This window comes from Trichosurus vulpecula, chromosome 8, assembly GCF_011100635.1.
Source record: "Trichosurus vulpecula isolate mTriVul1 chromosome 8, mTriVul1.pri, whole genome shotgun sequence".
In the NCBI taxonomy this organism is placed as follows: domain Eukaryota; kingdom Metazoa; phylum Chordata; class Mammalia; order Diprotodontia; family Phalangeridae; genus Trichosurus; species Trichosurus vulpecula.
Window position 1 is genome coordinate 226,001,891 of NC_050580.1, and position 26,018 is coordinate 226,027,908.

A 26,018-nucleotide genomic window follows, 5' to 3' on the forward strand; every position below is an offset into this window, starting at 1 on the left:
CTTTTTAGTCACCACCCAAACAATCACTCAGCTTCCATCCATAGTTTTTATTCTGCCCTGTTTTTATTCTGCCCTTCTGCTAGCTACCTGTGTTGCAATAGTTATTAAGACTACTTCATGGATTCTTTAACATTCTCCATTTGTCACCTATTCTAGGAAAGCTAGGGGAGTTTGGAGGGGGAAAAGGGGAACAAAAGATAAGGTGAATCTCAAATTGCTAACTTGTTAGCAGCAGGTAAAAGAAAGCTTTGGTGGGGAGAGAAGGAAAAGGTTCTCGGTTACCCCCCCTTAAATTTTGTTAACCTTTTGCTTTGACACCACCACTCCCCTTTAACATAGACTGTCCCCATCCACTGAACTATCCTTTTATCAAAAAAACTTCCACAAGGCCATTTCTGTCACCATCAGTTACCACGATTTCCACCTGAGAAAATAAGACTTTTGCCTGGTAACAAATATCATCCAGAACAGAAGTCAACATGTTGGTCATGCCTGAAAATAAGCACTTCTGTCCTGAGGTAGGAGGAATGTTTCACTATTGGTCTTCTCTCAAGGCTGTTTCCCTTCACAGTTACTGGAGTTATTTTGTAAACTGTTCTGGTTGTGCTTACTTTGTATCCTTTCACTCACCTTATAAAATTTCTCTTTATTCTTTGCATCACTTTTTATAGTGTACAACATACCTTAGCAGGCAACCAGTCCAGCTCCCCCACCTGCCAAATGATTACATTTCACACTTGTATACTAAGGGACATTATTTCATTATCAGATCTTCCCAAACCAAGATTGTTTATTCCAGCTCATGAGCTTGGCTGACATTTAGCTTTACATTATAGTAGACATTATGTATATTTTTATACACTGTTTGTTATAAGTGACAGATCTGGTGTTCTACCTACTATAAAATGCTTGAAATTCAACCAGCGTGTATTTAGAGCCTGCTCTGTATGAGGTAATGTGCTAAGCTGGGGAGAAGGGAAAGGTTGAGATAAAAAAGAGGACAGTCTCTACCCTCAAAGAGCTTACTGCTTTACATGCCGTTCTTTGAGCTCATACAATTCATCGCTGGGTTTAACAGTGATGAATCTCATTGATTGTGATCCTACAGACTGGACCCAACTAGTATTGCATTGTTTTCTCTTTTTTCCAGGTTGGTAGATAGGTTACTTTTCCAGGGTTTTCATCACATCCAGGAAACACTGAACACTGAAAGGAATAGGCATGAGGAGTACTTTTGGTATCTGGATAACATGTAAATCCAATGTAAAATGTCACAAAATACAGTTTTTTTAATTATTTTTTAAAAAATCAGTGGCCTTGGTAATAATGAATGCTAATTTTTGTCATCTTTAGTTTCTTTTTTTAAAGAGTGTTTCATTTTGGTGCCTTTTTCAAAAAATCAGTAATTTCCCAGTATTTCTCTTTTGTAACAAAAGAAAAATGAGCAAAACTTTTTTTTTGGTTCCTTCTAAACTTCTAGGATAGTCTAAGGTATTTTATTTTTATCTTATTTAAGAAGCTGTAGGCTTCAAATTTTTGAATTTCCTAAATTAACAAATGTTTGATAGTTTGAACCAGCAAAGTGTTACATCACCATCTGGAATTTATATATACAAATACAGACATACACACAAACACACACATGGAGTCTACTTAGTTATGAAATAAGTGAACGCCTCTATCACTTACACAAAAAATAAAATTTTATTGATTTTTTTTATTACCGGAATTTCTCCCTCTCCTATTAAGTCATCCCATATGACATGAAATATTCTTTAAAGAAAGGAGAAAAAATTAGCAAAACCAGTCAACACATAGAAAAAGTCTGAAAATGTATGTAGAATATACCACAACTGTGGACCTCCCATCTCTACAAATGAAATGGTATGGGGTGGCTTCTTATGTCTCTTCTTTGTAGCCAAGCTTGTTCCTTTATAAATCTGCAACATTCACTTCTGATTATCTTGTTCTGTCCATTTACGTTGTTATAATCATTGTATGTGCTGTTTTCTTGGGTCCACTTACTTCACTCTGCACCAGACTGTATCACTCCTAATGTGAGCCGCTGTGATACACTCCTGACCTGTTAAGGGGTTCTGGTTCATAACTATCCCATGTTAGTCACTGTAATATTCCTTTTCATCACTTGTTTTGCATTATCCAAACCCAACCTCGTCAGTTTTCAATTTTTGTCCAAAGTACAGAATGTGAGATTTAGAGGCATTTTATTATGATATTTACTACATTTCTTCTTTGCAGTACGGCAATTGGATCCATTAGTGGCCATGTCCGGCACTGCCCAGACTTATGCGTTATCTGGGTTGACGCTCATGCTGACATCAACACACCCCTTACCACTTCATCTGGGTGTCTGCATGGACAGCCAGTCTCCTTCCTTCTCAGAGAACTGCAGGACAAGGTCAGTGCGCTGAACTGATTACCAGAGTGTTGGATGCTCGCTCAAATAGGTAAACACAGCACTAATTATCCAGGCTCTGGGAGGCAGTTGTAGAGGATGAGATGAGTATGGTGTGTTAGATGTTTCCCATCCTGAGTAGGGAAGGAAAGAATGTTGCTCCCACAGTCACCACAAGCCTTTCTGTTACTAGAGAACCATTTGCCTTAAGGATGCAGCTCTGTGAACAGGGAAGTTGGAACCTGGCATTTCTATGGCAATGTAGACAGCAAAGGTTACCCTCACTGTAGCGTTGGGTGTTCATTGCCTTCTGAACTGTACTGCGATATCGTTTGTGGCTTCTCCTCATTGCCACTTCTGCCTTTACGAGGTACCTTCCTTGCCCCTGTTGAATAGCTCAGGTGTGTATTAAAAGTAGTGTTAAAACTCTGGCTCAAATTAGGGCAAGTGGCAGAACAGTATAATATGAGGACTGCTCATAGCAGGCTCAAGCTCTTGTTGTCAGCAACTTGAAACAGCCCCAGTTATGCTTCACTTCACTGATCTGTAAACAGTCCTGTACCATGCAGCAGAGAAGGACTTCATCAGCAGTCCTTACACTACTTAGATTAGTTAATGAAAAACTGAGGCTCCCCTCCAAGCAAGAGAAGATGTTATTCCCTTTTGGAAAACTATACTGCTGTTTTTAGCAACTATTTACAGCAAGTGGCTGCCCTTTGCAGTATTTTTCCAGGTCAGCATGTCCCAAACTGTTTTGCTCACATTCAGTGAACGACAGGGGTAAAAAGTAGATAGCAAAAGCTGTCCTGTGAGCGCAGTAGAAATGACATTATTTTCCTGTTTGGAATCATACCTACACTTTTAAAATGATCAGAGTGTTTGGGGCCAACAGAGCTACCTCTTACAGTCCTGCTCAAAGTAAATTTCCATCTTCCTGATTTTCTTCAAGATTGGGAAATTTCCTGACTTTCAGTGGGAGTGACTAACGGTATGCAGGCTGCCACAAAAATCAAAGTAGGACTTTTATTAACAGCCCACCCCGTTCAAGAATTCTTGGCTATTTAGCACTTGACTCACTCTCCCCTCCCCAATCCAGCTTTTTCCCCTGTGAGTTTATTAAAGGTAGAGCTATATCATTAAGCATATGACAGGGTTCTAGAAATTACTGTACTCCTCCTTGACTGACAGCTCTATTCTGAAATGGAAAGAGTGATATGCTTAGCATTAGGAGGGTTCTTATAGTAAACAAAGCTTAAGTTTTTCTCCCCCCCCCCCCTTTCACTTAGGTACCATCACTCCCAGGATTCTCCTGGATCAAGCCCTGCCTCTCATCCCCAGATATTGTGTATATTGGCCTAAGGGATGTGGATCCTGCTGAACAGTAAGATTTGTAAATGACTGTCACGGCCATTAGGCCTCATTTGACTCTCTGACAAGTGTCCCAGGCACCAGCTCCTCCTTTTGGAGATGATCCAGGGGGACTGTGCCTTTAGCTCTTGAGGTTCTGGATCTTCCTTGTTTTGAGCTTTGTCCTTTCAGTTCAGAAATCCTACCCAAACCCTAATCTCCCCACTACTGCAAAGAAGCTGCTATTCTTGATGCCTGTCTTAGAATCTACTTCCTTCTTCCCTTTCTATGTTGTACCTCCACAAGTCACATATGGACCTAAAAACCCCAAAATTAACTTTACTTACATTGCACTGTATTTTAATTTATTTTGTTGAACATTTCCTAATTTTTATCTGGTGCTCCAAGAGTTTTGTAACTTGAGTCTGACACTTCTGCTCTAGACCACATGTGTGTTTTCTAAGGCTTTTTGTAAAGGAAAAGAGCATATGCAAAAATGGAAATAATGTAATACCAGAATAGGATAGGTAGGGGGGCATTTTCTTTTTCTTTTTTTTAAAATCTATCCTTAACTAGACTAACACCTAAGCTTCTCATCTCAGTCCTTAACTACAGCTAACCATTCCAGTTCCTTCTTCGTCAGAACCTCATGGTCTCTTCCTTTCAAGCACATATTCAACTCCCCTACCTGAAGGTTCCGGATCAAACTCATTCACCTCAGTCTACATGTTGTAGGCTCTCTAGGCCAACCAGAAATTCTTCCTGGCTGGTGGATTTTTGAGTGCTCTATTACTACAAATTTTAATTCACATTTATCTCTTAAATGTTTACACATTATAAATAACTTTCTTCACAATAACCCTATGAGGTGATGAGCAGTCTAAAAGTTAGTTCCATTTTTAGTTTGGGAATCTAAGCACCCTGGTCACACAGCCATTGTCCAGAACAGATCCATTCAAGTTCTTCTAGATTCTAAATCCTAGTGTTCTTTCTACTCCATCATGCTGAATCACTTGGCTAGGTAACTAGTTTTCCCTCCCTCCAAACAAGGATGTACAAAAAGACAAATGTAACAAAAATCAAAGTAATTCATTTTAACATGGGTCTCCCTCAAAACTTGCAATAAATGGCTTTCCTCACAAGGTTGGTCACCTTTCACTAATGATTGTCTCCCATTTGGAAAGTTGCTGTGGTATGTTTTGATAGGTAGGGAGTCATCTTTAAATGTGAACTATATTGGGAATGAATAGCTACTTTGGAATTCCTGAATATGCATGAGTTAAAACCAAATCATTAACTCAATTATTTCTTTTCTTTGCCTCACCAGTTTTATTCTTAAAAAATATGACATCTTGTACTTTTCAATGAGGGACATTGACCGCCTTGGAATCCAGAAGGTCATGGAACAGACATTTGATCGACTGATCAGCAAGTAAGCAACTATAATGAAGTGTTTGGATACTAATGTCCCAGGGGGTAATGGTGCAAGGATTTGTACATTGTAGTCCAGTCTTCAACCTGTCAACTGGGATATCAGTTCATTTCTATCTGGTATTAGAGGCTGCTTCAAGTATAAGAGAAAGACCTATAAGACTAGAATTTTATGCCTGTCCAATATAGAATTTATTCTCATAACAGCCATTACAGCTATTTGTTTTAAAAAAAAAAACGCAATAGATAGGCATTCTAAATTTCCCTTGAAAGCAGTTTCATTGAGTTTTTTGAAGTTGAGGAAGGATTCTAGAAAGGTACTTGGGATCAGATTCAAGATTTCCAAGACAGCCTTTTCCACTAATACTAGGTCTTCATTATTAAGTGGGTTGCCATCTAATATTATGCTACATCACAAAAAAGGAAATTTGAGCACTTCAAATGCATCATGCTCACATTTCAATTTCAGCCATTAGATAGATGGGATCAACTGATGCTTGAACCAGAAAAGGAGTGGGTATTAAGATATGGTGAGTAAGTTAAAGTCAGAGTCAAATCATGCTATTGTGTCTGGTTAGCAACAGAAACTAATCCAGATTAATCCAATTTAATTTACATCACTGGGGTAGAGGGCTCATCAGGGTCACACATTCAATGGAAGTAAAGAATTCTTTTTGTGGACAGTTCCAATAGCATTAGGTTCTTCTGTAAGGTAGTAAGATGACCTGAGGTCTTTCTGTTCCAGGCATACAGAATAAGTCAAGATTGTCTTAAGACAGTTTACATCCTTAAAGTCTGAAAATAGATCCCTACAATAACTTCCAGGAAAAGGAATCATTTCAAACCTGCAGGTTCAGGAGGCCGAATTCCTGGATACAACAGGTTGCTACAGAACTACTAGACAGATGTGGATCAAAGTATAACTTAAATGATAAATGCTTTCCATTTCTGTCTAGAAAACAAAGACCAATTCATCTAAGCTTTGATATTGATGCTTTTGACCCTTCACTGGCTCCAGCAACAGGAACTCCAGTTGCAGGCGGGCTGACTTATCGGGAAGGCATGTACATTACAGAGGAGATACATAATACAGGTATGTAGGGAACTAAGTGCATAAAAATCTGTTTGAACTCTTACCTGCAGGATATTTGCTCAGTGTTCCATGTTACAGACTTTGATACACACTGTAATATATCAGAAGGGCTACTAACTTACATTCATACATGTTGCATCAGCATCATCCTGCTCAACTTATAAAATGGCTTTAAAGACTTAGGGACTTAACATAGAAATTTAATAGTAACCTGAGCCCCTACAGCATCACTGTTCTCACTGTTCTGATAATCCCCCTATCTTTCCTCCATCCCCAAAATTGGAAAAAAAAAAAGCCTTCCTCAGATGTTTCTTAGACACATCAACTGAAAATGGATTCCTAGCCAGCTGAAAGAATTCCTCATTAAAACTCTGTCTTCTTTGATGGAAATAAGTATCCTACTACAAACCCCATTTACTCAGCAATAAATGCTTCTCTCAAGTTTTGTTGACCCCACCACCTGTGTTGACAACATTTTGAGGTCTGGGCAGGTTTCTTGGTCTAATCAAATATAAACTGTAGAAGGCCAACACAAACAATGGAACACTGTAATCAGGGAGGAAGCATTTCTCTAGTTCTAGACTTTCCTCAGTGATCAGGCAAGGAAGAAAAGCCAGAGAACTAGTTGAAGTCTTCCTAATGAGGAAGAAAGCATTTCTATGGTATTACCAGTCAGACAATAGCAATCTTTAGAGAAACAAACTTGTCAAGTTCCACCCACTACACCCCACCCTCTCAGTGATCTCTAGCTTTGACTATTTTCCCTCTCAGTCATAATTATAAAGAATGGAAGTTGAGCTTCCTCATAGTACAAGGGAAAATGGGGATACTATCTGTTGTCTCTGCACTGATTCTTGTCCTCAATGCAAAAAGTATAGAAGGTAAAATCCTTGGTGAAAAGGGCTGGGAAAAATTAAAGCTTTTTGTATATGGCAAAAACAGAAACCACCTTGAGTGATTAATTAGAGTAATGGAAACAGGTTTGAGCTTAATCATCTAGAAAAGGAAAGGTCATATTAAGGTTTGTCTGAGGATTTTAATTTTATTATCTTTTTTTTTAAAGATCAAGAAATTAAGAGTGGCCAATAGCCTCTTATTTCAGGGGGATAGCGAGGAAGCTGTAGAAGGCACAAATAGGGCTACCTGGGGTGCAAAAGAGAACACTCTCTTTTAGGCAGGCATATGCAGAAACCTTTCTATGGGTTTCCTTGTCACTGAAGGGCTAGAGATGCATGTTCTTGTAGAAAGCACTGAACAAAAAAACTTAGTCCACCAAACAGTGTGACAGATGGCTGTATCATCCTGGCTAACTAATATTCATTTCATAATCCCAAGTGTTTCATCAGATACTTTTAAATTTCTTTTCTCATGGTAATGTTAATGGCAGCACGTTTTAAGATGAAGTAGAAGGGCTACAGGCCTTTCAAAAAGGAGAGTAAGGTTAGACTAGGTAATCTTTAGAAACAAGCACCATACTAGGCATCTGACTAGGTTAGCAACTTCACAAGTACATTCCTCTCCGATTTTTCTCTGGTCTGCTCAGCCACCCTCCAGCTGGCTGAAATACAGCCAGTAAAGAAAATAGAGAGAAATGCTTAGTCATTCCAATTCCACTTTTACTTTCTAAAGCAAAAGTTATATTCCAGTAGAGGTATATAAAACATAGCAGCTAAACCATTAAGATGTAGTTCCACCCCTGAAATGAGCAGTTCAAGGCTGGCTACCTTTCTTTCCCAGTCCTATTGACTGACCTCTTTGGTAGGAGGATCATCTCATATAGTTTGTGTGGCTCTGCTCCCACAGGTTTGCTGTCGGCCCTGGATCTAGTTGAAATCAATCCTCTCTTGGCTACTTCAGAGGAAGTGAAGGCCACAGCTGGGCTGGCCGTGGATGTGATCGCCTCAAGCTTCGGCCAGAAGAGGGAAGGACAGCACGATGGTTATGACCATCTTCCCACTCCCAGTTCACCAGATGAATCGGACAGTGAAGAACGTGTTCGAATTTAGGGAGTCAGTATTTTTTCCACAATGGGCATTCCAGAATTCTACGGAGGCACTTAAAGGGATATTAAAATTGGCGATGTCAATACTGCCCTCATGAGAGCATTTTTCTCCCAATTGTTTAAAAAAAAATCCCTCATTTTGGGTGACCAATGTTACTGTATTCTGTAACCGGCTTTATTTAGTTCATTGTGAGTTAATATATTAGAATGCTCTATAAATTTAAAGAATAAACACAGCATTTGTTACCTTGGTATAGCACCCCAGCCTTGTTACTATTATTTCACATTTCCAGTTGCTGTCTGCCTTCCCTCTTACACAGTCTGAGCGCTTAAACTGCCAGCCCATAGCAGTGAAGTTGGTTCTTTAGCTCTTTGATTTAGAGATCCACAAGGAGAGTAAAGAGGTGGCAGGGATTTTCATTGTTTTCGAAAGAACTTGTAATAGACTAGGCCTCCCAAGATGACCAGCTCCAGAAGGATAATCACGGAAAGCAACAGTTTATTGGTTGCCACTCTACAAATGGAAAAAGGTAAAGGAACAGTATTAGGACTTGTAAGCCCCTACTGGAAGGATGGAAACGCACTGTGTTGTAGCGGAATGAACACTATCCTAAGTCAAATCTGTCATCTCTCCTCTCTGTCACTGGCTATGGATGACCAAGTATAGTGTAAAATGGGGATAAAACTTATTTCAACTGGTTGGGAAATCTACTGTGTGTGCTGGGTATGTTTTCTATAATCAAGCACACTACCACCGGCTACACACTATGTGACAGAGTAGCGACACTTCTCTCTCCAAGATGGATCACTAGGGTAGCTTGAGTTTTCTTCCATCTCCTTCCTACCCTTGATTTTAGTTATCACAAGTGGGAAATCTTGTCGTTGTTCTCTCAGATGTCTGGTTGTTCCACAAGATGCTTACTATTCACCAGTTAAACATTTCTTGTCCGTCTAATAATACTTTGTATTCTAAATTTAGACTGCTCTAACTGGTGTTGGGAACATTATATACCTCTCTGAATCTCATTGTGCCCACTTTTATCTTTCTCATCCGCATTTAACTCAAGAACTAAAAAAAAAATCAACTTGCAACTGCTTACACGCTGCGGACATCCCTAGATCAGGTCATGTGCTGGTGGAGGCATCCACTAATAACTGTTAGCAGATAATTTCTTTAAAAACCAATCTTCAAAATTAGAGGCCGGAATGGAAAGATGCAACAATAGCCACATGTGGCGCTTACTATCAAACATCTATCCTTATTTTTTCCTCCCTCCTGAGCTGGGTAAGGCATAGCTTAACTGCTTATGTAGGTCCTGCAAAGCTGCCACTAGGAAAGTCCTCACTTTTCCTCACCCTACATATTTAATCAGTTGCTAAATCTTGTTTCTACTTCATCTCTCCCATATGTTCTTTTGTCTCTACTGACAGAGCCACCAACCTAGGTTAGCTCTTTATCCCTGAAACCTACTATAGTACCCTCCAAATTGGTGTCCTGGTCTCAAATAATTCTGAACAGCTACTAAAGGGATTTTTTTCTTCCTTCCCTAACATGCAGGTCTGACTCCTGTGGCTGCCTTCCTACTGACTTACACTTCTTCATCCTTTAAACACTTGTATTTTTGAAGTAAATTTTATAGTGTACAAAATTATATTTCATAAGTAAACAGATCCATGGGGGGTGATTAAATATAAAGTGTACAAGTACTGATGGAGATACAGGATCAAAAAAGGTTTAGAGACCATTGCTCTAGATGATCACATAGTTCAGGGCAAAAAAAGAATATTCCTACACACTGCTGATATTTTTGTAAAGGAAAAGAATGGCTTAGTGTATTTTTATACAGTCTAATTCGAAAAGAAAGAATGAACTGAATCACCTCATCTGCCATGCTACAGTCAGCTACGTTTCCATCAAAGAGCTTCCAAAAGTTTGTTGACAGTCTGGGGATTCAGAGCTGGAATGGTCCTTTGAAGTAACCTAGCCCAACCCTAATTTTCTCAGATGAGGACACTAAGGTTAAGTGATCTGCACAAGGTAACACAAGTTAATGGCAAAATAGGGTTTGAATTTAGGTTCAAAGATCTTTCCATTGCACATTGTTTCCTGGAGATAAATGTCATGATGAATTTATTAATAATGACAGAAATAGGAAAGTGTAATGTAAATATAACTAGTATTAACACTCCAGTTTTAAACTCAACTCACTTTCTAGACATCGAACGCAAGATCTTTCGGCTTCTGCTCAAGTTTTCATTTGTATTCACCAGCTGGGAAAAAAAAAAGGTAAACCAAGTTATCTTCCAATTGTAGATTAAATAAAAAAAACTGACTCTGTGATAGCTGAGAGATCCTGCTGAGTGTATAAGGTAAGAAACGGACCAAAGTTCGTTTCTTTTCTCTAGCTTAAATAACCTCGGGTCCTTTAACTGATGCTATGACAGTTTTCCAGGCTCTTCACCATTCCTGTCCCCCTTCCTTGGGATGTATGCCAGGTTTGTCAATGTACCCTTAGGCACTCTTCTAGATGCAGTCCGGCCAAAGCACAGGTCAACCAGCACTTCTTAAACTGTGGGTTGAGACCCCATATGGGGTTGAGAAAAATTAAGCAATGATGAAAGGTTTCTGAAAGCACAATGACCAAAAATTACAAATTACGAATCAAACGTAATAAATCCGAGGTGTTTCAGGCAGCTCCTGCCCATCCTGCATCGAACAACTTCACCAAAGCCTTGTTTCTGAACACAGCATGTACTTTGCACTGCCCATGCCATGCCCTCAGGCCACTCACCTTCAATGAATGCTGCCTAAACAAAAAGGGGTCCTGAGTGGAGAAAGTTTAAGAAATTCTACGCTAGACCAGGGCTGTCTGACCTTAGGTTTTTACTGAAACGATAGACAATATATTTTGATTTGCCATTTTAGTGGGAGCTTTGCAGTAGCTCGACTTCGTTTACTAAAGCATTTATGTAGATTTCTATGCTTGTAGGTGGGCCGCATAAATCGCAGTGTGGACTGCCCACAGTCCACATTCTGGACAGCCCTGCACTAGACTATCACTCCCTCCTTTAGAGAACAGAGGAACAAGTTGCTCTATCTGATGCTTCCTTGAACCTGATTGACACAAAAAGCCTGCCCAGTATTCTTTTACTGGAACTTTTAAGTTCTAGCCAATTATGTTAGTGTATCAAGATATTTTTGATTCCAATTCTATCCCTCAATGTGTTTTCCTAGCTTCACATGAAATTTGTAAAAATCTAATGTATCTACATCTTCCTCAGCAACACTGATGGAAATGTCTTTAGAACAGAGGCAAAAATAATCCTTTGATGAGAATCTGCTGGAATCCTTGCTATAACTTGTCAGAACAGGAAATGAATATGTTCTACATGGCTGGCTCTTAGTAACCACCTCTTCTTCCCTTTAAGTGTTTACAAACTATTCCTTTTAAAAAAAACCCTCAAATTCTGACAGGAATTGAATTTGTCCAATTTTCTTTTTGAAACCTGGAAAGTCTGTCCAAATCTGAGCAATATTTGTCAGAGGATTTAGGGCTAGGAAGGATCTTAGAGATCATCTGGTCCAATGTCCTTATTTTATAGGCGAGAAAAAAAAATTAAGTGACTTTTTAACAAATGTAGAAAGGTGACAAGGTTACTATTTAAATCCAAGTCCTTCGCCTCTAAATCTAATGTTTTTCCCACCAATTCATGTTGTCCACTGTCAAGTCACCAAGTTGAAGGAAACATTGGTGTCTCTCTAGTGTTCCTCAAGGAAGCCTAGGAAAGTCATGAGGAGGGAGCCCTTAGAGATGAATCATCTTCAGCCATCTGCTCCTACCCAGCCATGGTAGACTGATCCCCCTTTCTCATTCCCCACCTTTCAAATCCAACTATTCCACTTGGTAAGACTAGAACTTAAACTGTAGACAACCAGTCTTTTTTCCAGTAGCTTCTTTTAAGAGACCCTTGATCAAGATTTGCTGTCAATCTCAGAGAAAGAGCAAACAGCACTGACAAAAAGGAGGCTCCTCCATTCTTTAAAACAAGCTGTTATCAGGTTGGAGAGAGCTGCCCCAAACTCCAACCAGCCACAATCTCCCTTCCCAGTTCTGACTAATCACTCTTTGGTCAGATCTCATCAGTTTTATTAAGTTCTGCTATTACCACCTTTTTATTCTTATGGCATCAAATCAAATAATTTGAAGTGGGACTGTAGAAAATAAAGAACGTTTTCATTCTTCAAAACCTTTCTGGACTTGAGCTGCCTACCAGACAAGCCCAAGGTCAAATTCTTCCTATAGGTCTGCAAGGTTACTTATGATTCTAGTCTTCATAGCTAATAGTAAAAGAAGATGGGGCTACTTCTACGTCTAATCATTGACACTGCATGGGAAGTATCCCAAGCTAAAAATTACAGGGCAACTATGGTCTGGGTCAATGAAATAAAAGAGTAACCTGACCTTCAAGAATGGGAAAAGAAACAAACCCTTTCCTGTCAAGTGACTTTGAGGTCTCTCCCAACAGAAAAGGAAGATAGAGAAATCAGTAAAAGAAATACTAGTCCTGTGACATTTTTCAATAAGCACTAATGTAGCATAGGGAATACAGAGCTGGCCTTGAAGCCAATGAAATCTGGGGAAGTTAGTCATATAACTTCACAGTGTTCTAACCTTCTGGTCAAGTCAACAAGCATTTATTAAATGCCTACTATGTGCCAGGCACTAAGTGCTAGGGATACAAAGGATGGTAAAAGATCCCTATTCTCAAGGAAATCACAGTCTAATGAGGCAAACAGCATACATAACAATGAAAATTGCAGGTCCAATCTCCTCTTCCAATAAATGCAGAAACCAAAATAAAACATGATACATATATTGAAGAGAAAGCATCTACCTTAAAAGGTAATCTAGTTCACCTTGCTAAGAATTCTAACTCCAGACAGGCTCACAGAAAAGAAAATCTGTACCAAATTTATACCAAAATCTGTACCAAATTCCTGAACTCAGACCTAATGTAGTTTCTGGCTTTTGTATGTTCCTAAGTCATAACAGAGCATAGACTCTTATGAAAGAGACCTCACTCACCTCTTAACTTGCCCCTGCTCTCTTCCCCAACAGAACTTACTCGGCTCTTTGTGCGTTCCAGCTGGTCTCTTTGGTCTCCTAGTTCTTCAATTATCTCAGAACCAATCTGATCTGTCTCAGTGGCAATCCGGTGGGAGCGTTCAATGCTCTGAGTGGCTCGGTTCAGGCTGTCAGTGCCTTGCAGAAGTAACACTCTTTGAGATTGCAGCCAATTCTGACCAAAAAATGGAAAAGAATCAGGTACTCTAGTTGTTTTCTTCGTAACATTTATTGGGAAAAGAGGCAAGGGGACAATTTTTCAGTTGGGAAAAAGAATCCAGGATGTAGTACACAGACACATTGCTCTCAACTCTTATCTTCTCCTACTGTTTTGGTTGAGTGGGAAACAAGTGAAGTTTCACTTCAAAAAAGTGAAGATTTTTCCTATTTTTAAAGGCCTATCACCTAGAAACCCTCCCAATGGGAGCTAGGCTGGTTTCAATGTTGTAGGTTTGTTCTGTGAAGTTTGGACTCAGTCAAAGGGCCATACTTGAGGACCTAGAGGGCCTCAAGTGGCCTCAAGGCCACAGGTTCCCCACACCTGCACTAGAACCTGTTCTAAAAAATGAGCTCAACAGGCTAACTAGCTTATGAGATTTGCACCTAACAAGCTACTGGGAATTCCAGTGCTAATCCATCTGCCCTGCATGTTTGTTTAAATTGTTGTCCTTGTTTTTCAGCACATAAAGGAGCCATTTAGTACATTCTTGGGGGAAAACCTGTGCAGTTACACTCTCGGTGATTCCATCTCAGGCAGCATAAACTTCTAAGAATTAAACTGATGATCTCTCAAGCTGAATGGCAGCTTCTGTTGTCCCAGCAGACCTAATTCCTAATTCTCTAAATCCCCATTAAAGCTAAGTCCCATTTACACTCCCTAACATAAGGTAGCCTAAGTACAAAAAACATACTTTTTAAATAAAAGTTTTGACACGTTTTGTTTTTCAAAACTACAGAATTTCTTCCAGCATGCCTCCCCTCCCCAGGAAGCCACCCCATATAACAAATTTTAAAAGCCTATTTTTCTAGGTCAGCATAAACAATTTACAGTTACAAAACAATGCCACTAGAAAAAACAGGGCTAGTGAAAGCCTTTTATTCTATCCTATATGTTAATAATCAAAGAAAGGCAGCATCCTAGGAAGCCTATAGCAATTCACTCATATATTAAAACAACTGTCTTTCACTGATCAAACAGTTCCCAGCACTATGGCCAAGTGAAATATAGAAAGAGCACTGGCTCCAGAATAAGAGGACCTGAATTCAAATTCTGCCTCCTATGTAATCCTGAGCAAGTCACAGCTTCTCTGGGCTGAAGTTTCCTCCTATGTAAAATGAGGGGTGTGGACTGGAAGGTCTGAAGTCCCTCCTTCTATTATTCTAAGCCTAAAGTTGGCTTATTTTATTTAAAACCACATTATTCTTCTGATTTATGATTAATTGGTCATCTATAATTAACTTACTTTGACTCTAAACCTCCACCTTGTCACGCCTTCCCATCTTTGCAACCTCTTCCTAACCTGTGTCTCAGTGAATTTAATTTCATCCTTCTTGACTTGGAACATCCATCCACCTCCTCTACTCCTCAGATTTCTCATATAATTATCATAAAATTTAATATGAAGAGACCTAAAGTTTGGGTCATAGATTTCAACCCCTAACTTTTACAGATAAAGAAAGTAAGTCCAGAAAGTGTTTTGTTCAGGGTCACATACTTAGACAGCAGCAAAGCTGGGACCAAAATTCCTGAAAGAGCTCAGAAAGGATTTTAAAATCAAGTGAGAAAGAGGAAAACTGAGAAAGGAAATGAGAGTGATACAAGAAAACTATGAAAAGAGAAATAACAGCTTGGTAAAAGAGGCACAAAAAATACTGAAGAAAATAACACCTTAAAAAAAGAACTGGCCAAATGGTAAAAGAGGCACAAAAATCTACCAAAGAGCTCACAATTAAAAACTGGGCAACCAGAAAAAGGGTACAGAAATTCACTTAAGAAATTATTGCAAGCAGCCAGAAAGAAACCATTCAATATTGTGGTGCTCCAGTCAATATCACACAAGCTTCCACATCAAAGGACTAGAGGCTTGGAATATGGTATTTCGGAAGGCAAAGGAACTAGGATTACAACCAAGAATGACCTATCCAGCAAAACTGAGTATAATCCTTTGGGGGAAAAAAATGGCTATTTAATGAAACAAAGGACTTTCAGACATTCCTGATAAAAAGACCAGAGCTGAATAGAAAATCTGACTTTCAAATACTAGATTCAAGAGAAGTATAAAAAGGTAAACATGAAAGAGAAATCATATGGAAATCAGTAAGGGGAAATGGGAAATGATATTTGTAACTTCTAAGAATTTTATCATTATTAGGGCAACAGGAAGGAGTATACAAAGACAGATGGGTGTGAGATGACTATGGTGGGATGATCTTACATTAAAGAAGTACGAAAGAAAGAGCTTTTACAATGGACGCATGAGGGTACGGGGGTGGAATGCAATGACTGCACCTTATTCTCATCGGAATTGGCTCAAAGGAGGAATAATGTACACACTCAGTTGGGTATAGAAATCTATCTTACACTACAGGGAAGTAGGTGGGAAAGAGGTAAGAGAAGGGGAGAGAGGCCGATGGAAGGGAGGGCAGGTTAAAGGAGGTAATGGTCAGAAGTAAAACAGACTTCAGGAGGGACAGTAAAAAGGATAAACAGGGTAAAAATAGGACAAAGAGAAATGTATAATAATCGTAACTTGTGAAGGTGAATGGTGTGAACTCACCCATCAAATGGAAGTAGATAGCAGAATGGATTAGAAATCAGAATCTAACAATGTTATTTACAAGAGACATACTTGAAAGACAGAAACACACTAGAGCAGTAAAAATAAGGAACTGGAGCAGTACCTATTATTCATCAGGTGAGGTAAAAAAGGCAGGGGTAGCAATCATGATCTCAGACAAAGTAAAAGCAAAAATAAACCTAATTATAAATGTACTCATAATGCAGGAACTTACCATGTGCTCATTCTCTACGGCATATGCCCCATATCTGCTGTCTCCTCGGCCCCCAGGTGGCGCTGTCAGTGGAGTGCTCCTCACCTCCCGCTGGAGCTTGGCCAGGTCTCTGCGGTAGCTTCGAAGCTTGGCCATCATGGGATTGCGAAAAGACAGGGGGGCATAGCGTAGCTCCTCTTCCATCTCTGCCAACTGTCAAGTCAGGAATATTAACAACTCACATTTAGACATAGACAGAAGCAGGGGAAGCAGGCCCCTCTCAGAATCTGCAGCTGCCGCAACAGTTTCTCTCCAAGTTGTAAGGTTGGTCATAACCCAAGATCAATCATTATTCAACATTTACTAGCCACAGATCCACAAATACTGAGCACCTGCTATGCATTCAGCTCTTCAAGCAGAGGCAGTAGGCATTCTCCTCAGTGTCACAGTTCCTGTATGATCAAGCATCTGATCCCCTTGGTAGGAACTGTAACCCAACAACTAGTTTCTACCTATATAACCACCTCTCTAACTCACAGGATCAATTGACCACTTGTTTTCAGTGAGTACTCCAGCCTTGAGGAGTGAAAACCTGGGTTTAAATCCCACCTGTGACACTAAGGTGACCACTTAACCCTTTTCAGCCTCAGGTTCCTCTTCCATAAAATATGAGCTAAATATTTGTTCTGAAGATTTTGTTTTTTAAATTTTTGTCCACTGGAGAGAAGGAAGAGAAAAAATTAATTTTTTAAGAAAGAAAAAAATAATCAAGCTAAAGATAACCTTTAGTAACTACCTTATAAAGGTTGCTGTGAGGATCAAAAGAAATATGTGTAAAGTGCTTTGCAGACTTTAAAGCATTAGATAAATGCTGGTTAATATAATTACTACCAAAGTAGCTAAATGCAACTCTGGAGTCCTAGTTATCTAACCTCTGATCAAAGTGTGCACGCCACTTCCCTAGGCGTCTTTTCTCAGTTCCCTTTCTAAGTTATTAAAAATAGATGTATAGCATACACTTTAAGAGAGAAATGACTATCAAGTGAGGATGACCCAAAAGCCTCCTTTGATTCCATTACTTTACCTGCACAAAAACTCTTAAAATAAGATTAGGATAGATCCATTTTAGAGCAGCTCCCCTTACCATGAAAACATAATTATTCAGCTCTACCCCCAAGCCTTTCTTATCCACAGATGCCATCCATCTCTTCTCTACAGCACTCATCACCAACATTTGCCCCACCATTTAGTACAGATGATATTAAAAATTAAGGTCCTTAAAGGAATGCAGCCACAGGGTCAGATCTTGGCACTGCTTCTGGAGAAGCCATATACTAGTAAAAGAAGTCCCTTATTCCCCAGATCTCACCGTTTCATTTGCTTCCTGTTGCTTCTCATCAAAATCTCTGATTAACTTCTTTTTCTCTTCTGGAAAAGAGAGAAAGACATGTTTGAAATGCTCCAGTATGTTTCCATGACCGTTAACACATGCCACTCACTCTCCTTTCCCTCTATTCTCTGCTAACCTATGGTAATTCTATGGTAATAACAGTAACAACCAATAAATATTAGTATAGCATTTTTACATTAACTCATTTGATCCTCACAACAACAGTGTGATGGAGGGAAGAAAGGCAGTATCATCTTCTTCCAAATAAACTCAATACTTAAAAAAACAGCCTTTTAAAAACATCTAGCTCTTGAAGAACATTGTGTTGTTTTTTTCTCTCCTCAATGGTGGAGATAGCTTCCATCAAGGTGGATTTGATTTTTCAAAATGGTCATTAATAACCGACATCTGGAAAATAAAATGAATAATCAATCAACAAGAATTTACTAAGACCCTGTTATGCCAGGCATTGATGACAAAGATGAAATAGTCCCTACCCTTAAGAACATATATTCTATAGGAAGAGACTACCTAAGTATAAATTATGTACAAGGTGATTTTGGGGGTAAGCCCCCAAACCCTTTGGAGGTGGGGAAGGAAAAGTATAAGAAAGATTTCATGTGGAGGTAGGGCTTGAGCTGGCCCCTAAAACAAGATAGGGACAAAGAAGCAGAGATGATGATGGAGAGCAGTGCAAACATGGGGAACAGCAAGGGTGAAGCCACAGAGATGGGAGTTAGTGGCTTCTATAAGGAACAGTAACAGTAAGGCCAGCTTGGCTAGACTGTGGGATCCAGAAAGGGAAGTATTATGTAATACGCCTGGAAAGGTAGCTTTTACGTATGTTGTAAAGGGTTTTAAATGACAAAAAAGAGTTATTATTTGATACTAGAGATAAAAGGGAGCTGGTGGAGTTAACTGGGCAGGGGAATGACATCAGACTTGTGCTTTAAGAATATCACTTTTAGCACCAGAGTCTAAAGAGAGAGTTGAGGCAGAGAGACCAATACTATCAAGCTGGCTAAGATAATTTTTGGTCAAAGGCAAGGTATGGCTACAGAGTTACTGTTTTTCTTATGTAGCATAAATTAGTCCCCATATGGAAGACTGCACAAATCTGTATGCATTTATTCTGCTTTTTAAAAGCTGGTCTATCTGTTTTAGAGTCACATTTGCAGTTACTTTTCTCTTCATTCACATTTATGTATTCTGTATTCCAATTTGAGAGTAAACTTCTTAAAGACAAGGACCAGAGATTTGCTATTCATCTCAAAACCCTACCATAGTGTTTACTATAGAAGCTTTGCACATGGCAGGCACTCAAAAAATCCTAATATCTGAATATCTGAAACATACTGTCAAATTTAAGAATTAAAAGACACTAGTTCAACATACACTTTGCCCATGCTTTTCATTAATCTTCATATTCATTCTCCCAAACTAAATGCAGCAAACAACTCTTTGGCTCAAGAAAAACATACCACTTCTCACTGTACACCACTGAGAAAAACAGAAGCTGGGTTTATTTTTTAAGTAGAAAACAAAGGTAAGGTGCGTCAAATTCATCTTGTTTCTACTCTAGTAGAATCTTTTGACAAAAATGAAGCCAATGCGGACCTGAGGGCCAGATTAACCCCAATTTACTAACTACAACTTTTCAACTAGGTTTTCTTGGTATCAGTGTAGATATGATTGCAGCATTCCTAGCTATCAAGAGTAAAATAAATGCTTACACTTATAGATTCTCTCATGAGACAAACTACTTCAAAATAAGTTGTCACAAGTATCAGATATCATTACTTCTTGAGATCAACAGATCCTGGAATACAGCCTCTCTTCTGCATAACCTGTCTTCTAGCCTTAGTGAAATACATACTGCATAACAAGTTTCTATACAGTTATATCTATCCTTCTGGCTCAATTTTCTTTTTTACATGAGAAAATATGAACCATCCTTCCCTTCTCTCCGTGAGGAAACCGAGATTTGAGATCTCATTAGTCAGATTCCAGATAGCAGAGAAGGAGAATAAGCACTAACAGTTGGTTATGGGGTATGAACAGTGAGTTCTAAAGAACAGATTTCCTCATTGACTTCTGAACACATGTAGATTTTTTATCTGGAGACCCCTTCAAAAAATCCTCTATGCGCAGTGCTTCTTAAACTGTGGGTCACAACCCTACATGGAGTCACAACTGAATGTGGGGGTCTCAAAGAATTTGGCAACAGTAAAAGGTTTCTGAATATGCAATGACCAACAATTAATTAAAAATCAAATGCGTAATGAATCCTAAGTGTTTCTGGAAGCATTTGTCCACGTTGTGACCCACAGTGATGTAGCCTTGGTTCGGAACACAAAGCATGCACAGTTTGCACAGCATATGCCCTCAGGCCATGAATGCCTATGAAGGCTGGAAAAAGTTTAAGCAGCCTTGCTCTATGGCATGTATTTTTTCATTGTTGTTATTTACTGATTACAAAAACACACTTACCATTTTTTCAGCCTTTAAAGGCTCTCCAACAAGAAATCTCTCATGCATAATTAAAATACAAAATTCCTGGATAAGTGCAACTACTACATCTAAAAGGATATTCCTTGTAGATAGATGAGAAGTTTCAGTTGTTCTGGTTTGTACCTTGACAGGTTGGTCAAGCCCCTGAACATGAGGAATTTCTATGATTACAAAAAAGAGATCAGCCTAAGAACTAACCCATACAAGAAAAACCAAAAGGATTAAATTTTCCATACTATAATATGCACCCAGAGGCATGAGTACGCACACAGGACAGAAGATATTATGGACAAGGAACTTGGGCCCAAAATAGGAGAAAGCAAATTTGAATGCATTTAGTAACTAGGGGCAGTACTATCAATGATCTCAAGTTGCTTTCCAACACAAAAAAACTTATCTTTATTAATACTAATAACCTCCAATTCCAAAAGACCTATAAAGAAAAATGCTATCTACCTCTAGAGAGAGAACTGATAAATCTCTGAATCCTGCCTGAAGCACACTTTTTAAACTTTACTTTTTGGGGGGGTTTTTGTCTGGTTTCTTTTGCAACATGGCTAATATGGAAATATATTTTGCATGACTTCACATCTATAAGTGACATCAAATTGCTTGCTTTCTCAAGGAGAGGAGAGGGGAAAGAGGGGAGAAAATTTAGAACTCAAAATGTTTTTAAAATGAATGTTAATTTTTTTACATGTAATTGTAAAATATTTAACAAAATAAAAATATATTCTAAAAAATACTGATGTCTTCTTGGTCATCCGGCATGGATGCAAATATGGGAATGCCACAATAATCAAAGTTCTTGGCGTCCAAAAGGGCAAAGGAAAGACACACAGGGAGTCTGAAACGTATTTCCAGTAATTATCTGTGTGTGAAGTGGTATAAGGTATAATACCCTCCATAAGGAAATGTATGATTAGAAAACTCTGACTTCTTATTCTTGCTCTGGGAACAGTAATCAGACCAATATACCCATTGTTACTGCCCCACAGTTCCATTAACAATTCTTAACAATTCTCCCATCTCTGTACACTGTTCACAGATGTGCACTGCATCTCCTTATTAGAATGTAATTTTCCTCATGGAAAGGATTGTTTCATTTTTGTGTTTATATCTCCATGCCTAAATAAGCACTTAAATGCTTTTTCATGCAACACTCGCCCATGCTTAAAATCTCACTGTTATCAAAGCACTCCTCCACCCTGGGATATAACACAAGCTCCAGAAGAGCAGAAAATTGTCTGATTTAAAGGAATGGAGTCAGGAAGCAATAAATGTTTTACACATCGTAAGACTGAATGAATAAATGAACAAAAGAAGACTAGGTGGTAATACATTTGGCAAGTCTTCCTATGCCCACAATGAAGCCTGTGAGAAGAATCTGAAAGAATCCTAACTCTATGTAGTCTGGTATTTGTAGTGCCATGTACCTCCAGTCCAGGAAGAATGCAGGACGAAGAGAGTTCCTTAGGTTCAAAAATACCTTGTCACAGTCTTTAATGTATACACTGTATTGCTTTAGAACTTAAACTACAGAATACAAGGTAAAGGTAAAGATTATGACGTGTACATTGCATGGTACCTAATACTTCACACATATAGAAAAAAATATTTTAAACGGTTAAGAAATGGTCTCAGTGGCCAGGGAAAGGCCTAAATGATAAAGATGGAACTGACTGGGCACAGCACAATTTGAGTAGACACTGGGTTTCTCTGAGACAGTTTTCCTAACCTGTCTCCTTCCTTTGGCCATGATAAAGAAAGGACTAGGTAGAGGTGAACAGGTTGAGAATGAGGTAGACGTAATCTATTGAGTTTTCTGGTTTTCAAAGAAAGCTGTACCTCTGCATCACTTAGCACCAGATGAGAAATCTCTTCTCAACTGGTGCACGTTACAACAGGCACCCCTAAGCACAGAGAACATACTTCTTATTTCTAAAATGAATCACAAAGTAGACTTTAGAGGAAAGACAATCAAAAACGCATGCTGTTTTTCTCATTAATATTGTGGCTCATTTATGATCTCTTAAGTGAAAAGGAATACTATTTCCTCCTTAAAAAGTGAAACACCTTGATCCCACAAGGATTAGAATTAGAGGGTCATACTAGAGTTGAAAATCTATTGTTTTGATCCTGAAAAACAAGACATTCCTCAAATTCCCTTACTAACTTATCCCTAACTCAAATAACTTCTGACCCAAATTCCCCACGTTGTGGCTTAAGCACAGTGCCTACTACTAATGGCATCTAACATTTATACAGTGCTTTAAGGTCTGCAAAGAGCTTTACAAGTATTATTTGATTTGATCATATTTATTCAATTAAATTAAGCCAACTTTCTCTAGTGTTGCTTCCAGGCAAGGAACAGCTCAGATGGTGAGGAGAGCTTACCTGGCACATAGAAGACTGCTGACTTGACATAATTGAGTCAGTTCAACAATACGGGCATGCTTAGTCAGGAGAAAGAGTCTAAGAGGAGCTGTATCTGAAGATAAGCTCCCAGAAACATGCAGCAGTTGAACTTTTGAGACATTAGCACTGAAATAGACTAGAGAAGGCTCAGACAGGTGTCCCAACTAAAAAGAAAACTGGGGGAGAAGCACATCATCACCAGTACTAGTCAGCTGCCCCCACTAAGCAACACAAAGGAAGCTACATTCAGAGGCACAAACTAGGGAGGTGGCGGTCACCTGTAGTCAGACCACATGCAGAATATCTCATTTCTTTCCATGCACCAGATTGGAAGGCTATCATGATGTAAAGCAAACTGCTTCAGGAGGAGGGCAACCAACAAAACGAAAGGTTCCAAGAAGCCTTTCTCATGCCCTTTAATAATGCTAGTGACTTCCCTCTGAGAGTATTTCCAGTTTATCACGCATATCTCGTTTGCTGTTAGAATGTCACCCCCGGTAGACTGTGAGTTTCTTGGACACCTGGTTTGTTTCTTGCCTTTCTTTGTAAGGCACAGGGCTCAGCACAATATCTGGCACATAGTAGGCACTTAATTAATGCTCAAAGACATGACGTGACATACTTGAATTGTTGGAACAACATAGGAATATAGCTGAGAGAAGAATCAAAAAGGAGCTGTGAGGTGAAATGAGATGAGATTAATTTTGCTTGTTCCCACAGAGCTGAATGAAGAGGAACGGCCAAGAGGAAGATTTAGGTTTGACTTAATGGAGGAAAAAACCTCCTCCCGAACAGTGTACAAACATGCAACGGTCAACCTCCGGCCCCTCATTGGAGATCTTCAAGAAAAAGGATTGGTAGGTAGGTGACCATGATCTTTGGGCTATGTTAGAGTGGATTCACTCAATAAACATTTATCAAGCACCTACTATGTGCCAGACCCTGGAAATACAAAGAAAGGCAAAAATCAGCTCCTACTCCCCCAGACAGGGTGCAAACAATTACACACAGCTATATACCATCTGGGTAAACTAAACACAACCAACAGAAGGAAGAGAATAGAATTAAGATGTACAGGGGAAAGCTTCCTGTGGTAGAAGGTGGAATTTGAAGAAAGTCAGGAGATGAAGAGGGAGGGCACTCCAGGCACGGGGGACAGCTAGTGAAAATGCCTGGAGTACGGAGACGAAAGTGTATTTATTCAAGGAACAGCCAGACCATCAGTGTCACTGGATCCAAGTACGTGGCGGGGGTGCAAAATACAAAAAGACTGGAAAAGTAGTGCGGGTGGGCAGGTTATGAAAGGCTTTGAGGATTTGATGTTTGACCCTGGAGATAACAGGAGCCTCTGGAGTTTGGGGTGGTTTTTTTTTGGGGGGGGGGAGAAATGACGTCGTCGGACTTGTGCTTTAGGAAGGTCGTTTTGGCAGCTGACTGGTAAGCACCTTAAAGGCAGGAACTAGCTTTCTTTTTATTAATTATAATCCCAGAGTTTACGCAGGGCCTGGCATATAACGCTTAGCAGGCACTTAATAAAGAAGCACAAAGGCACTTAATAAACGATGACAGGTTGGGCTGGAGTAGGGAAAACGAGGTAGCCCCCCAAGGCCTTTCCCCCCAAAATCCGTGATTTTGTGACGCAAGCCCCGGAAGCAATGGGGAAACGTGAGAGAAGGGGGGCGGGGCCCCTGGCGCCCCGCGATCCCCGGACACCCGCCCCCGCCCCGAGGACTCACCGGTCCCCCCGATCCCCAGGAGCCTGTCGGGGACCCCTCGCAGGTCATCGTAGAGCCCGCGGAAGATCTCGTGCAGCTTCTCGAATGGCTCCGAGGACACGGCAGCCGCCATGGTGTAGGGCGAGCTTCCCCCACACCAGTAGGGCCGAGGTCCCGGGCCCAGGGGCCCGCTTCTAGCCCAGCGTCCCGTTCAACCCGTGTATCTGGTCTCCATTGCCCCCCGACTAGTGCGGCTATAGCCCCAGCGTAAAGCGAGGCGCTTCCGGGGGACTGAAGCCGCGGGGTCCTTCAGAGCCGGAAATCCCGCCACGAAGTCCCACCCTCCCACGGAGGCGGGGGATGCGGGGGAGGGGGGGGGGGCCAACCGAGATATGCCGGATGAGAAACCTAAAACGTTTACGCGTAAGGAAGAGAGAAGCCGAAGTCACCCTATCTGCCTTCCCCCCTCCCTGAGCCGAGCTGTGATTTGGGCGCCATATTTGAGACGACTAAGCTGTCACACGTTGGTGAGCGCTAGTCACCCGCCGCCCTAGGCGGTGAAGAGAGAGGAAAAAAAAGGGTCCGCAGGAAAGCTCTGGTTTCGCAGTGCATTCAGGGAGTTGTAGTTCCACGTGAGCGACTCGTGACAGTCCCGAGATACGGAAGCTCTGGGAGGCCTTGGAGGTCCCCGGAGGCACTGTGCGTCATCACGCATAGTCACGTGTCAGTGACACCACCTGCTTCTATTTTTTTTGGTCGTAGGGTTAGAGGTCTCCAGCTACTGGCTGGTTTGTAAGAGCTGAAGGTCTGGTGATTCCTCTTTTACCGGTGAGGCAACTCAGGCCTGGAAGGCATTTACCGTATTTCCCCAAATATAAGATGCACTCTTTTCCGAAAAATTTGGGGTCTAAAAACTGTGTGTGCGTTATACACTGGTTATAGATTTTTTTTACTTGCATTTCCCGCTTTTTCCGCGCTTGTTGTCTTTGTGCTCATTGTTAGGTTTTGCCACAGTCTGCCCAGAAATGGCTCAGAAAAGATTTTCATACAGTGCTGAATTCAAGTTAAAAGTTTGCACTTTGCAAAAGTGAGTGGGAAATCATGCTGCTGAACGTAAGTTTGGTCCTCCTCCAACTGAGAAAACAAGCTGAGACTGGCTATGGGAAGAAGGCCATGAGAGGCAAGTCAGCAAAATGGCCTGATTTAGAGAGGGAATTGAGGCTATGGATTGAAGAGCAAAGGGCAACTGGAATTCCTGCGTCCATAAAGATGGTTCAGCATGAGGCAAGAAGAATTGCTGATGAAAAAGAAGTTACTGATTTCAAAGGAGGACACAATTGGTGCTTCAGGTTCATGAAACAGAAGGTTATGAAGAAAAACATTTGTTGAAAAAAAGTACATTTGCTTAAAAAAAAAATGAACCTTTGATCTTGCCATAAACCTAAAAATTGGCTTGGCAAAATTAAGCACGTAAGGAGATCATTGCCTGGAACGTATGTGTTATGCATTGCCTTATTTACAGAATAACTTGAAAATTTGTGACAAGCAATAATCACACTATTCAATGACATCAACATA

At 40.1% G+C, this 26,018-nt stretch overlaps 2 protein-coding genes across 2 annotated transcripts in view; one reads left to right on the top strand and one right to left on the bottom strand.

The window, feature by feature from the left end:
- The window catches only part of ARG2 (arginase 2), a 39,734-nt gene extending 31,027 nt beyond the window's left edge, over positions 1-8,707 (top strand). The window contains exons 4-8 of the mRNA XM_036737164.1: positions 2,260-2,419; positions 3,703-3,797; positions 5,091-5,195; positions 6,151-6,287; positions 8,091-8,707. Coding sequence (XP_036593059.1) covers positions 2,260-2,419; positions 3,703-3,797; positions 5,091-5,195; positions 6,151-6,287; positions 8,091-8,293 — 700 coding nt within the window. The 3' untranslated portion in view covers positions 8,294-8,707. The remainder of the gene's footprint in view (positions 1-2,259; positions 2,420-3,702; positions 3,798-5,090; positions 5,196-6,150; positions 6,288-8,090) is intronic.
- VTI1B (vesicle transport through interaction with t-SNAREs 1B) lies at positions 7,886-25,089 on the bottom strand. The gene is made up of 6 exons (XM_036737165.1): positions 24,462-25,089; positions 17,776-17,834; positions 16,428-16,619; positions 13,417-13,590; positions 10,499-10,560; positions 7,886-8,803 (listed from the first exon to the last, which is right to left on the bottom strand). The coding sequence occupies exons 1-6, from the start codon at positions 24,571-24,573 to the stop codon at positions 8,707-8,709; spliced, it is 696 nt and encodes a 231-aa protein (XP_036593060.1). The 5' UTR covers positions 24,574-25,089; the 3' UTR covers positions 7,886-8,706.
- Positions 25,090-26,018: the final 929 nt, after the last annotated feature.

What these genes read in the sequence shown, in the direction of transcription:
- VTI1B (XM_036737165.1), bottom strand. Translation starts at nt 24,573, where the DNA reads ATGGCGGCTGCCGTGTCCTCGGAGCCATTCGAGAAGCTGCACGAGATC. An exon ending in AACAGGAAGCAAATGAAACG is followed by an intron (nt 16,620 to 17,775) that starts GTGAGATCTGGG and finishes CTGACTTGACAG; the next exon opens with TTGGCAGAGATGGAAGAGGA. An exon ending in TTGCGTTCGATGTCTAGAAA is followed by an intron (nt 8,804 to 10,498) that starts GTGAGTTGAGTT and finishes TTCCATTTGTAG; the next exon opens with AGTGGCAACCAATAAACTGT.